We start from the raw sequence: 15,007 nt of genomic DNA, 5'->3' as shown, positions 1-15,007 counted from the left end.
AGGCTGCACAAGGGTTCAAGCGCACCCTCGGCTCTGATGTAGGAGAGCCGAGGGTGCACTTGAACCCTTGTGCACCCTCAGCTCTGCTACATCAGAGCCGAGGGTGCGCTTGAACCCTTGTGCACACTCTGCTTCATCAAGCTAATAGAATGCATTGGCCAGCGCTGATTGGCCAATGTATTCTATTAGCCTGATGAAATAGAGCTGAATGTGTGTGCTAAGCACACTCATTCAGCACTGCTTCATCACGCCAATACAATGCATTAGCCAGTGCTGATTGGCCAGAGTACGGAATTCGGCCAATCAGCGCTGGCCAATGCATTCTATTAGCCCAATGAAGTAGAGCTGAATGTGTGTGCTAAGCACACACATTCAGCACTGCTTCATCACGCCAATACAATGCATTAGCCAGTGCTGATTGGCCAGAGTACGGAACTCGACCAATCAGCGCTGGCTCTGCTGGAGGAGGCGGAGTCTAAGATCGCTCCACACCAGTCTCCATTCAGGTCCGACCTTAGACTCCGCCTCCTCCGGCAGAGCCAGCGCTGATTGGCCGAAGGCTGGCCAATGCATTCCTATGCGAATGCAGAGACTTAGCAGTGCTGAGTCAGTTTTGCTCAACTACACATCTGATGCACACTCGGCACTGCTACATCAGATGTAGCAATCTGATGTAGCAGAGCCGAGGGTGCACTAGAACCCCTGTGCAAACTCAGTTCACGCTAATAGAATGCATTGGCCAGCGCTGATTGGCCAATGCATTCTATTAGCCCGATGAAGTAGAGCTGAATGTGTGTGCTAAGCACACACATTCAGCACTGCTTCATCACGCCAATACAATGCATTAGCCAGTGCTGATTGGCCAGAGTACGGAATTCGGCCAATCAGCGCTGGCTCTGCTGGAGGAGGCGGAGTCTAAGATCGCTCCACACCAGTCTCCATTCAGGTCCGACCTTAGACTCCGCCTCCTCCAGCAGAGCCAGCGCTGATTGGCCGAATTCCGTACTCTGGCCAATCAGCACTGGCTAATGCATTGTATTGGCGTGATGAAGCAGTGCTGAATGTGTGTGCTTAGCACACACATTCAGCTCTACTTCATCGGGCTAATAGAATGCATTGGCCAATCAGCGCTGGCCAATGCATTCTATTAGCGTGAACTGAGTTTGCACAGGGGTTCTAGTGCACCCTCGGCTCTGCTACATCAGATTGCTACATCTGATGTAGCAGTGCCGAGTGTGCATCAGATGTGTAGTTGAGCAAAACTGACTCAGCACTACTAAGTCTCTGCATTCGCATAGGAATGCATTGGCCAGCCTTCGGCCAATCAGCGCTGGCTCTGCCGGAGGAGGCGGAGTCTAAGGTCGGACCTGAATGGAGACTGGTGTGGAGCGATCTTAGACTCCGCCTCCTCCAGCAGAGCCAGCGCTGATTGGCCGAATTCCGTACTCTGGCCAATCAGCACTGGCTAATGCATTGTATTGGCGTGATGAAGCAGTGCTGAATGTGTGTGCTTAGCACACACATTCAGCTCTACTTCATCGGGCTAATAGAATGCATTGGCCAGCGCTGATTGGCCAGAGTACGGAATTCGGCCAATCAGCGCTGGCTCTGCTGGAGGAGGCGGAGTCTAAGGTCGGACCTGAATGGAGACTGGTGTGGAGCGATCTTAGACTCCGCCTCCTCCAGCAGAGCCAGCGCTGATTGGTCGAGTTCCGTACTCTGGCCAATCAGCACTGGCCAATGCATTTCTATGGGGAAAAGTTAGCTTGCGAAAATCGCAAACTGACAGGGATTTCCATGAAATAAAGTGACTTTTATGCCCCCAGACATGCTTCCCCTGCTGTCCCAGTGTCATTCCAGGGTGTTGGTATCATTTCCTGGGGTGTCATAGTGGACTTGGTGACCCTCCAGACACGAATTTGGGTTTCCCCCTTAACGAGTTTATGTTCCCCATAGACTATAATGGGGTTCGAAACCCATTCGAACACTCGAACAGTGAGCGGCTGTTCGAATCGAATTTCGAACCTCGAACATTTTAGTGTTCGCTCATCTCTAAACATGATCACTCCGTCCTTGGGTCACACTCATCCTTGAACTGCACATATGGCTGTTTTGTGTTTTACAGACTTCATGTCCACAACTAAACAACAACCACTTTAAGCAAAGCTTTACAGATTTCTGTGGCTAGAAGATATATCTCTATAGCTACCTCGTGTGCAGGGTCGGAATAGGCTGCATCCATATAATTTGCCTTTATGACAAAGTCTGGATCACAAGGTTAAAGCAATATAGTTTAGTCTTTGGCTTTGCAAGATAGACAATACAGTTTTTCTTTTGATTATACTACTTGACGCAAGGAGTTGATTTAGTTTGGAAATGTTTTTATATGGACCTTGAAATATTTTTTTTTTCTTTGCTATCAATTGGTAAAACGTTCTCAATACTGCATCCATCAATTTCTGTGTGTTCTGTGGCTGAATGTAAAAAAAAAAGGAAGAGAAGTATTCAGGAGCTCCATGAATTTTTTTTATGAATACTGTGAAGATTAAGGAATGGACAAGAGGTCCATTTCTAGGCGGCACGGTGACTCAGTGGTTAGCACTGCAGCCTTGCAGCACCGGAGACCTGGGTCAAATCCAACTAAGGACAACATCTGCAAGGAGTTTGTATGAGCTCCCCAGACCCTCACGATCTGTGCCCCGGGTGAAGTGCTATCAGTGCCAGTACTGTAGCTCTTCACCGTCAGGCGTTACTGACAGTCAGTAACGCCCTTCCTCACAGCAGCGCCTATAGCACTGTACTGTGATTTTACAGTACAGGTGAATGGGACTTCAGGCATACTGATAAAATTCATGCAGCTTCTAACATGCTGCCTGTATCTCCCCATGTCCTATGTTGTTTAAAATTGTGTCTGATCTACAGGCAGCATGTGATATAATAGACTGACAACAAGTAGTAAGCAATAAACAGTGATGACGTAAGAGAAAAAACTAGCGGCATACGTTGCATTAAGGCCGTTAACGTGTCCTCATCCTTAAAGAGGACCTTTCACCACCTGAGGCACATGCGGTTTTATATACCGCTAGAAAGCTGACAGTGCACTGAATTCAGCGCACTGTCAGATTTTGCAATCTGTGCCCCGGGTGAAGTGCTATCGGTGCCGTTACCGTAGCTCTTCACCGTCAGAAGGGCGTTTCTGACTGTCAGTCAGTAACGCCCTTCCTCACAACAGCGCCTATAGCACTGTACTGTGAGAGCAGTGAGGAGCGCCTCCCTCCACTCCTGATAGTACACGTCTATGGGCGAGTACTGGGGGGGGCTTCCTCACCGCTCTCACAGTACAGCGCTATAGGCGCTGTTGTGAGGAAGGGCGTTACTGACTGACAGTCAGAAACGCCCTACTGACGGTGAAGAGCTACGGTACCGGCACTGATAGCACTTCACCTGGGGCACTGTCTGCTTTCTAGCAGTATATAAAACCGCATGTGCCCCAGGTGGTGAAAAGTCCTATTTAAAGAAGACCTTTCACCACTTATGCCAAGTCCAGCTCTTGTTTAATAGGCTCTGTTCCTCTGATTTTGGCACAGATTTTTTTTTTAGCTCTGACAATTCCCAAGCAATTTAAGTTCTGTTAATTTTGGTATTTTGATATGCTAGCTACACTCTGTACTGTCAGGAGGGCGGTGTCAGACAAGAGTAGGTATGGGGTATGATTTGAGCCCATTGATTGGAGCTTTGAAATATACCCCTTTCCTACACCTGCTTGACACCGCCCTCCTGATATTAAAGAGCCTGAACAGCATATCCGGCACCAAAACTAACTGCACTGGTTGCTCCGGAATGGTGGGGACTAGATAGAAAATTCCAACTGCACCAGAATCAGAGGAACAGATGCCAAGAACTTGAAGTGGTGGTGATGAAAGGTCCTTTTTTAAAAGTAATTTTTTTAGATTGGGAACGTCTTGCTCCTTTAGTAAAGTTTGACCTTAGATTAAAGGTGGTCAGAAGTTGTTGAATTATCTTCCATGTGTGGTATTTTTTATCATATGTCGTCATATAAATATACAGCAGAATTTTTGGCATGTAGAACTGAAGTAGCAAAATGATCATGTAATAAGTGAAAGTCACAGCCATGAGCCACTAGATGTATGACAATAGAAAGGCATAGGTCACCTTCTTAATAGGTTGAGGAGGAAAACATATGTTGTGCAAAGGACTCTAAAACATTATGTACAGCCGTAAAGTCTTTGCCACTGTGACCCATATTCTTATCTAGGCAATCCCTGCCACGTTAGTAAGATATTAAGCCAAGTAGTGAATGAGTAACATTATGGCAAGTAATAGCCTTTTGTGATGGCAGCTGTACACTGTTCCAAACCAATGGGACTCTTTTACAGATACTGACTAGCCTGTAGTCTGCAGACTAGAGTCTGATCAATTGCAGGATTACATATTATGGCTAGGATGTGATCCAGAATTGTCCAGGGCAGTTGTCATCCGTTTTGTATAGTGAGAATGACTGACAAAGTATTTGAGTTGGTTACTGTAAAGTTGTCAGGTTCTCACCTTGTAATACCCATGTCCCCTCTGTGTCTCTGGCTAGGTCATGTTTTGTTTTGGGAGGTTGATACTTTAGCCCTTAGTCTCTTCAGTAAACATTAGCTCTTATGGTTTTGATGTTTCCTGCCATTATCACCCTTCTCTGGTGTTTCTTGGCTGCTTTCTGGAATCCTTGACTAAAGAAACTTCTTATTGATATGCCTGACATTTGACATTTCACAGTTTGATAGGGCACAAAGAGATCTACAAGTCTGAAGTTCATGGAATGAATCTGACTTGGTGTGAAAGGTTTCAGTTGCTAGTCTGTAAATATTATATATTATTTTCATGGTGAATATTAATAAGGTGCTTTTCATGGAATTTCTTTTTTTTTTTTTTTTCAAAAAGCCATTTGCCCATAGTAAAACTTAGCGTAATACAGTGTCTTTACCAATTAAATCTATTTCCCGAAGGAGGAATAGTCTATTGTAAGAGGCTCACTGCTCGAGCTGTTAGAAAACCATTAGGAGTCATGCAGTTTATGGAAATGAGGGAACAGCTGTGCAACAAATAGATTTCAAGACTAGGCTTCTGTGTCCCCCGTGATGTTCTTGACCAGATCACACGTGCCACCCCCACACCTTCCAAATCTGTTTGTCCTGTTTAGCTTGAATTCATTGTCTTGCCTTGTGTTGCTCATTATTTTGACATGTCCCCTGGCTTCTTTTGCTGACCACCTGCCCTGTATTAAGGAGCAAAGACTCCCCTCCTCCACCTACATTTGACAGATGGGACGCCTTCAAAAAAAAAAAAAAAAAAAATTATTGTAAATTGCTGACTACTACTAGGAGAAAATGCAAATGAAATTAGCTTTTTAACTAAGCATTGATTTGTCCCTAATAAACTTAGCATTTTCATTAGATTGTGTGAAGCTTTATACATATATTAATTCTTCTTTATCCCTCTATGTGTGTAAATAGAAGTGAATCGATGTTATTGTAACATATGCAATCTGTTTCTACAGTTAACACAATGTTGTATTTTTGATATTGTTGGTGCTACAGTATTGTGTATGTATATTTGTGCAAATATTATACAGTATGTGTATAGATAATCTTATGGATAATATGTATTTTTACATGTAATAATTTATAGTAACTAAATTGGTAGTTTCTCTAGATTGTTCTTTGCTTTTTCATTCCCAGGACATGGGTAACTCTTATGCAGGGCAGCTGAAATCTGCCCGGTTTGAGGAAGCTCTTCACAATTCCATAGAAGCTTCCCTAAGATGCAACAGTCTTGTGCCACGTCCAGTATTCTCCCAACTCTATCTAAATGCAGAAACCTCCACTTCCTCTGCGGATGGTAAGTGCTAAGAGTATTTTGACCTGTCATTTACAAGGGAGCAGTACATGGATTACATAACCAGGAACTATACGGTCATCTTTTTGCAATATTAAGTGCCTGTGATATATGGATGAAGGGGGCACAATAAGTCACACATTACACTTTTAATCTGTAGTGCGGGTGATTTTTAATTTGAAAATTCAGAATATCTATATTAGAAAAGAACTTTTCAATTGGCTCTCCTTGTATTGAACATTGTCAATGGAAATCCATATTCAGCATATACTGTACTGAATTTGGAGAACACTATATGTAGACACAAGCTTCTCAGCCTGCATCTCCTCTCTCTGCCCCACTTTCTCTGTACATCACTATTTATGTATGTCTAAATTTTACATACAAAACTGTCTCTGTTATAACTTCACTATTTTACTTGCTGTCTATTCCAGTGGCTGGCTGCCACACTCCCCCTTGTTTTCCTGCATGCTCACTAACTATGCAGCTGAGGCCCGCTTCACATCTGCGTTCAGTATTCCATTTGTGGAGTCCAGCTGAGGACCCCCTCGCACACACACACACGGAATACGCAACGCATTAAAAAGCAGTGATCAATGAAAGCACACGGACCCCATAGACTATAATGGGGGCTGTGTGTTTTCCGTGCAGTCACCGCACAAGTCATACAGAGAGACAGTACTTCAAGAACTACTTATTCGTGCAGAAAACACACGGAGCCCATTATAGTCTATGGGGTCCATGTTCTTTCATTGCTCACCGCTTTTTAATGCGTTTGGTATTTCGTTTGGGGGATCACCAAGTGGAGTCCCTTAATGGAATACCAAACGCAGATGTGTACCACTCCTGACTGGGGCCAAGCCAAGAAGGAGGATGTGGAAATGCACAGCTATCATATAAAGGACTTGGGTTTTGTGTAAAGTGTAACACACACATATATATAGTGAAGTAGTAGGCTAAAGAAAGACAGAGAGGCCGACTTCTACATGTACTTTTATCCTTATTTAGTGTGTACTGTACAAGCTGAATACAGATTTTCCTTAGCAACTAAATTAAAATCCCTTTTCCTAGGCCTTGTTTATCTTTTATAAATACTTTTAAGGATAGTTTCACATTTTGAGACTCTGCATTTCTTGAATATCATGATTCTTGTTAAGGTGTCGATGTGAAACCAAAGGTTGAAGAACTTGAGAAGAATTTTACTCAAAGGTACCCCCGGAATGGCAGTGTGAACTTATCAAACAGTCAGTCCACGTGTGAGAAGGATGAAGACTATGATGAAGATGAACGGTCTGATTCAAGTAGTCCTCCTTTGCCATATGCACAGAAACCAGCCCCAGAAGGTTCTTGTACTTTAGATGGTAAGACTTTTTAATTTTTAAATGTTTCATGTTGGATATGTCTATAGTAGTTCTGAACAGGAAAGTGTCCAAAACTAAAAAAAAAAAATGTATAACCCATCAATATTAAATTCAGGAGAATCTGATTCGGCCTCCCTTCCAATTTCACCATAAGGCTAAGGCTATCAATTTTTTAGTCCCAGAGGACCCCTAAAAATTTTGTACTGTTTTTCTATTAAATATCTCTATTAAATTCCCAGTTTCCCTTTGGACCGCCACATGGCAGTCTTGTGATGTGATAACTTACATTATAATTTTACTTATAACTAATAAGATTTGGAGCTCTGCATCAGAAATCCTGCACACACAACGTAATAAATCTAAAATGGCTGATAATCTGTGTATTATTATAAGAAACATTAAAATTGTATCTATAACCTGATTAAAGCTACCACCATTTACTAGTTATGTAGAATATCTTCTTAGAAGAACTAAACTGGTTTATATTTGGATTAGAATTTATAAAATTTGTATTCTGACACTCTATGTAACCTGCAATAGAAGCTCCGGTATTTTGCAATGCATTAGCATTGACCCCTAGGGAGTCTAATAAATGCATAAATTTTTTTAAAAAAATATATAAAAAAAAATAATTTCAAAGCACCCCCGTTTTCCTAGAGCACATGTAATTAAATATTGTGAAACACACTTACATGTTACGTATCCCTATGTCCCAAAAATATCCGCTCTACAAATCTATAAAAATATTTTTCCTGTACGGCAAACGCCGTAGCGGGAAAAAGTCAAAAGTGCCAAACCGCCGTTTTTTCACTGTTTTTCTTCTGATAAAAATTTGAATGAAAGGTGATCAAAGCAAAATCAATTCTCCAAAATGGTATAACTAAAAAGTACACCTGACACTGCAAAAAAAAAAAAAAAAAGACGCCCTATGCATCCCCGTACACAGAAGTTTAAAAAAGTTGTGGGTGTCACAATATGGCAACTTTTAGGAAAAAAAAAAAAAATTGGCAGAGTTTTGGATTTTTGTTACGGGGTTAAAATGTAAATAAAACCATATAAATTTGGTATCCTCTGAATTGTACTGAAACATAGAATACAGGTGACGTGACGTTTTCGCTGCACAATGAACGCAGTAAGACCGAAGCCTGTAAGAAAATCGCACAAATGCACCTTTTTCTTCAACTCCACCCCATTCTGCATTTTATGTCCAGCTTCCCAGTATATTGTACAGAATAATTAATGGTAGCATCATGAAGAAAAATTTGTCCCGCAAACATTAACACCTCATATGGGTCTGAGAGTGGAGAAATAAAAGAGTTATGGGGTTTGGAGGGGGGGGGGGGGGAGGCAAAAAAATGCTGTTGGCTGGATGGGGGTAATAAAATGGCCACTGCACATGTTAGGACAAGGAGCAGAGAACTCTGGGAACGCGGGATCGCCCACAATGCCGAGCGTGCAGTTAATCAGCAGCCAGTCGGCCCTGTGATGTCACAGCCGTATAAAAACCAGCGGCCATTTTAAATGGTCATTTCACATTGCTCTTCCTGCAAGGACAGACAATCAGGTAGGGACAGTGATAGAAAAGATACAAGTTCATGGAAAGAGGATTACAAGTGTAGGGAGGAAATCAACAGAAGAAATCTTAATACACATTACAGCACTCACTGCCATGAGAGTGCTGCTCATTACTCATACCTGTGTGTTAAAGGTGGAACACAACAAGCCTTTTACAGTGCAGTACAGAAAAAAACTGAATTATCCACTAATATCTGCAATTATGTTCTCATACTTAAAAGCGTTTATTATGTGAGGCGTATTCACTGTTCATTCAAAGCACATAACATTACAGGCCATTTTTCAGTACTGCTGTGCCAAAGAAAACTGAATTCTTGTACAGTAATCTCTGCAGTCATCATTTCTCACGCCTTTTTAAAGGCGTTTATTAGTGGGGGAAAAAAATTAGGGACATAGTGTTCATCAGAGTATATAATTACAGGCCATTTCTCAATACAGTCATGGCGAAAATCAATAATTCTTAGCCACTAATCTCTGCATTTAGCGGTTGTGCTAACACTTACATAAAGGTGTTTATCAGTGGGGAAACAAATTAGGGACATATTCACCATTTTGCTCTCAGTATAAAATTACAGGTTATTTCTCAGTATGTCAGACAGAGGGGCGACTGGACATCCATGGGGAGGGCCACAAGCCTAAATATTTCTGGCACAGGCACAGTTTGCAGCAGAATAAGGGGGCGTGGCAGCATCGTCCCTTACAGAAGCCTGACCTCCTAGTGTCGTCGCAGTTGTGTCTTGACCAGCAACTCAACGTTTGTATATTGGTTGACTTGGTCATCCAATTCATCCCAAGTCACATCAGACACCCCCAGCCTAGAGTTGGTGGGTTCGTCAGACACAACCCTTTGTTAGCTTCAAAAGATAAACTAAGAGAAGAACACCGAGCAGCACATAGCGTGATACCGTTTTGGTGACCAAATATCACGTGCTATGAGATGGAATGTATGTGCGGCACACACTACACTATTGTTAAACAGCAAGACCTCAAGGAATCTGGGTGAAGACAATCCGTGGAAAGAGTCTGAAGCATGGAACTTCAAAAAGAATACAGATGTAGATCCGCGCTTTCCAATAATAAACCTTAATTTTGCAAAAAACACCATTCGTTTCAGGAAATTATTCCCTTTTTCAAGTGTGAACAAGCCGTTCTGATGAGAAGTAACAAAAATAAATAAGAATAGTAAGTAAATGATTACAAAAAATTAATAATGACAATAGTTGGATGGTTAAAAAAATACTTAATTGTTTCATGCTTTGAGATTGTAGTGAACCATGAGTACATAGATGTAATGGGACTTGGAGGGACAATCTGGGATACGACATGATAAATGAATGATTACAAAGAGATAACAATGGGTGGAAAGTTACAACCATACAATCAGATCATATCATAAAACAACTAAATAATGGGTATATACTTGTAGTAGAATTTGAGAGGACAGTGTAGAATTCCACATGATAAAGTAGTACCATGTACTCTTGGTTCACTACTTAAAGAGGACCTTTCATTGATTTGGGCGCAGGCAGTTCTATATACTGCTGGAAAGCCGACAGTGCGCTGAATTACCCCGGGTAAAGAGCTATCGGTGCTGGTACCGTAGCTCTTTACAGTCAGAAGGTCGTTCCTGACAGTGTGTCAGGAACGTCCGTCTCCAAAGCAGCACCTATCGCGCTGTACAGTGTGAGCGGGGAGGAACGCCCCCTTCCCTCTGCTCACAGTACTCGTCCGTAGATGAGTATTATCAGGGGGGGGGGGGGGGCGTTCCTCCTTGCTCACACTATACAGCGTGATAGGTGCTGCTGTGGAGAAGGACGTTCTTGACAGACTGTCAGGAATGCCCTTCTGACTGTAAAGAGCTACGGTACCGGGACAACTAGCGCTTTACCCGGGGCACAGATCGGGAAAGCCGACAATGCGCTGAATTCAGCGCACTGTTGGCTCTCCAGCGGTATATAGAACTGCCTGTGCCCAAACCCATGAAATGTCCTTTTTAACAGTTTCATGCTTTGACGTGATTGTATGGTTTTAACTGTCTATTGTCATTACTGCTTGTTTACACTTTAATAAGGGAATAATTTACTGTAATGCATTGTGCTTTAGCATAATAAAGGTTTATTATTGGAAAGAATGAGTCTCCACCTCTATTCTTTTTGAAGTTCCATACTTCAACCTCTTTCTACGGACAACCCTTAGTTGGCATGGCCTGGGAGCAGGCCCTGTGCTCTAAGGTGTCCTGAACCTGCCTCTGTCCTAGTGCCCAGCCAAGATCTGGAGGAGATATCCGCTGCTTCCTCAGTTAGCAGTGATGAGGAGAGTGGTGTAGGATCTGGTGTTGCAAGCGGTCAGGCTCCTGGCTTAGAGACCGTTGAGGAGGACATCAGTGACCTGCAGACCTTATTGGATGAGGATGTAACCAATCGCAATTAGGATGACTACTGGCTCTTCACAATGTTAGACCCTCTCTACTGGGGAAAAATGGGGGCCTTTTTTAATACCCGCTGAGAGGGAGGACAAACTGAACCACTATAGAGGCATGCTATATAGCAAGTTGGCCACTGCCTTATCTGTACCATCGTCCATCCTCTTGCATGTCCTGAGCGCTCAACTTGCACTGACATGTAAGCTGTGGGAGGGGGTGGGACTGACAGGAGCAGTATGGGCTCCATCAGCAGCAGCCTGAGTCTAGAGTCCCTAATGAGCAGCTTTCTTCACCCGCATAGTGAAGTAGTTGCTCCTCAGCAGGTAGACACAGAGCAGAACTTGAACTATCAGGTGGTGGCATACTTACAGTGCACCCTGCCACTCGTTGTGGAAGATTCACTGGACTTCTGTGCAGCCAAACTGGATTTGTGGCCACAACTAGCCTGGCCAGTAGTGTGGCATCAGAGCAGGTGTTTAGTGCAGCAGGGGCCATAGTTATCCCAAGGGGGACTCAAATGTCCACACAAAATTTGGAGAGATTGACCTTTGCGAAGATGAATCAGGCTTGGATCAGCCAGGATTTCCAACCATCATTGCCTGATACAGCAGGTTAAATGATGCATGCTGCCTCACTACACTCTGCTACCGGGTCACTGTATGGCCACCTAAGGAGGCTGCTACCTTTATTATATCACTTTTCTATTCTTTGACTTCATCATGCTGCTGCAATCTACACACTCTGCCACTGGGTTACTGTATGGCATTCCCATTGTTGCTGCTTCCACCTCCTCACTCTGCCACTGTGTCACTGTATGGACTCCTAAGGCTTCTGCAATCTCTGCACTCTTCCATTGGGTCACTGTATGGCTCCCTAAGGCTTCTGCAACCTCCACACTCAGCCGCTGGGTCACTGCATGGCTTCCTCATTCTGCTTCCACCTCCACACTCTTCCACTGGGTCTCTGTATGGTCTCCTAAGGCTTCTGCAACCTCCACCCTCTGCCACAGGGTTACTGTATGGCCTCCTAAGGCTGCTACAAACTCTGCCAATGGGTCACTGTATGGCCTCATAAGGCTGCTGTAATCTCTGCACTCTGCCACTGCATGGCCTCTTCACGTTGCTGCCACCTCCACACTCTTCCACTGGGTCACTGTATGGCCTCTTAAGGCTGCTTCCACTTCCTCACTGGGTCACTGTATGGCCTCCTAAGGCTTCTGCAATCTCTGCACTCTGCCACTGGGTCACTGTATGGCCCCCTAAGGCTTCTGCAACTGCCGCACTCTGCCACTGGGTTACTGCATGGCCTCCTAAGGCTGCTGCAACCTCTGCACTCTGCCACTGGGTCACTGTATGGCCTCCTAAGGCTTCCGCAACCTCCACATTCACCCACTGGGTCACTGCATGGCTTCCTCATGCTGCTTCCACCTCCATACTCTTCCACTGGGTCTCTGTATGGTCTCCTAAGGCTTCTGCAACCTCCACCCTCTGCCACAGGGTTACTGTATGGCCTCCTAAGACTGCTACAAACTCTGCCAATGGGTCACTGTATGGTCTCATAAGGCTGCTGCAATCTCTGCACTCTGCCACTGGGTCACTGCATGGCCTCTTCATGTTGCCGCCACCTCCACACTCTTCCACTGGGTCACTGTATGGCCCCCTAAGGCTTCTGCAACCTCCACATTATATCACCTTGCCACTCTGGCCATCTCATGCTGCTTCTACCTCAACACTGTTACCATGTCACTATGACACCCTTTCCACTCTGTCAGGAGAGCTCTACTTATATAAGCATTTACTAGAATAGATTCTGTAGACATCTGTGTGGAATCAGCAGACAAGGGTGTCAAAGGAGTGCACTCTTTCACATTACAGTAGGATCTTGAGCCTCCTCTACATGGTTGTTTATACATCGACGTGTTCACACTGGAGTTATTCGGTCAGTTTTGACCCCGTAACTGGCCAAATAAGTGAGTTGTGCAGCAGTTCTAAGAGCGAAGCCTGTCATGTGCGTGTCATACTGACTGTATTGTGTGACTACCACAGCAGACTCTTTATGCGTGTTACTGCAAGGCACAGTGTTCTACACCACTATATGGGCTCATTGCATCCAGGAAATAGCTGATCACCACAAATTAATTCGGATAGAATCAAATCTTTTTGGGAAATCCGGAGGAGCGGCTGAATCAAACTTTTCAAAACTTCGCTCATCTCTAGTTGTAATGTTATGTCATCTGCTTTAGGATTCTGCATAGCAGGGAAGGATTTACGGTTAGCTTCACTCGGGAAAGAGCAAATTGAGGTTCCTACAGGCTTTCTTTTGGTTGGAGTGAAGAATACATGTCTCCCAGAACATATACTTGTTTGTGCAGTTGATAAAAAGTTTCTCCCTGATGATGAAGGGAAACATGCACTTTTAGGTAAGTAACTATGGAGGTGAGGTGCAAAAAGCAATTCTTGTAAACTACTGCTGTAAATAAAGTGATTTTGAAATGCGCTTTTTGCTTGTCCATCCAGCTTCGCACAGGATAAGTTGTAACTTTATTTCTGCAAAGTAAATTCCCAGCGCTGTAAAACTTATTTGTACAAATACATGTATTTTAAAGGTTTCTCTGGAAATTGTATTGGCTGTGGAGAGCGTGGCTTTAGGTATTTCACAGAGTTTTCCAATCATATTAACCTAAAGCTGACTACTCAACCAAAGAAGCAAAAGCACTTGCGGTATTATCTTGTGAGGAACTCCCAAGGAGTACTCTGCAAAGGGCCGCTAATCATATGGAGAGGTGAGTGACTTGACATTGAACCTCACCATACATTTAGAGTCCCTTAAAGGGAATCTACTCCTTGCCCTGAACATATTCAACTGCCAACATTGTGTCACAGAGCACATTACAGTGATATACTCTCTACTTTTGTTATTTGTGTCATTTTTGTAGATTTGGAGAAAAACTATTATGCAAATGAGGCAGTTGGTAGGGGTCTGAGCAGCAAGAGCAGCGCTTCAGGAAGCTGAACCCCCTTCCCTGTCTAGTGCACTATGTCCTGCCTGTGTCACCCCCTGCAGTGACAGTTGATTCTCCCACTGCTATGTCATCATCCATCCCATCAGTGCATCCAGGGTCTAAGGCCCGCCCCCATTGCACCAACTGCCTCATTTGTATGAGACTTTTCTCCATATCTATAAACGTGAGGACTATGGTTTATCACTGCAATGTGCCATGTAACATGTTGCCAGCTGTTGAATATTTTGGGGGTGGTGATAGACTCTCTTTAATGCAATCATTTCCAGTTTCAGCCAACTATTGGTCTCTTCTGTTTAAAATGACTTATGCTTGGAAGGGTGTTCCTATCTGGGCAAGTTAAGCCTTATGGGGGACTGAAATCTTCTGGATGTTTCATGATGAAATGTCTTGTTTGATGATTATGATCTCTGAGCATCGTGTGTATAGTACTAAACTATTCTAACTGCTGGAAATACAGTTATATGGAATGTCTTTCACATTTTTCAAAGTTGTCACTGCAATAAACTACTGTGGAAAAATACTCCTGAGTCATTCCAGTCTTTGCAGATATGTGTAATTCCCTCTTTAAGAACCAGCATTTACCTAATAGTGCACCCTGATGTATACGTATGTCAAGGCAATTTCACGGTCATGGTGTCTCTGGGTGATCAAAAGCTGAAGTCCTACAGTGACTGACAACCGGATTCCCTCTGTAATAGCTGAAATCAGAAAAAGCTTACATCCCAA

General features: G+C 43.6%; 1 protein-coding gene across 3 annotated transcripts in view; it reads left to right on the top strand.

Moving 5' to 3' along the window:
- GREB1L (GREB1 like retinoic acid receptor coactivator) overlaps nt 1-15,007 on the top strand; it is a 93,055-nt gene that overhangs the window by 37,441 nt on the left and 40,607 nt on the right. For 2 of the 3 annotated variants that reach the window (XM_075270609.1, XM_075270610.1), the window contains exons 3-6: nt 5,745-5,904; nt 7,059-7,262; nt 13,502-13,678; nt 13,865-14,041. In XM_075270609.1, coding sequence (XP_075126710.1) covers nt 5,748-5,904; nt 7,059-7,262; nt 13,502-13,678; nt 13,865-14,041 — 715 coding nt within the window. In that variant the 5' untranslated portion in view covers nt 5,745-5,747. The remainder of the gene's footprint in view (nt 1-5,744; nt 5,905-7,058; nt 7,263-13,501; nt 13,679-13,864; nt 14,042-15,007) is intronic. The other variant, XM_075270611.1, reaches the window with a different exon arrangement.

This window comes from Leptodactylus fuscus, chromosome 4, assembly GCF_031893055.1.
Source record: "Leptodactylus fuscus isolate aLepFus1 chromosome 4, aLepFus1.hap2, whole genome shotgun sequence".
Classification (NCBI taxonomy): Eukaryota; Metazoa; Chordata; class Amphibia; order Anura; family Leptodactylidae; genus Leptodactylus; species Leptodactylus fuscus.
This window is presented reverse-complemented; position numbering and strand designations above follow the sequence as displayed.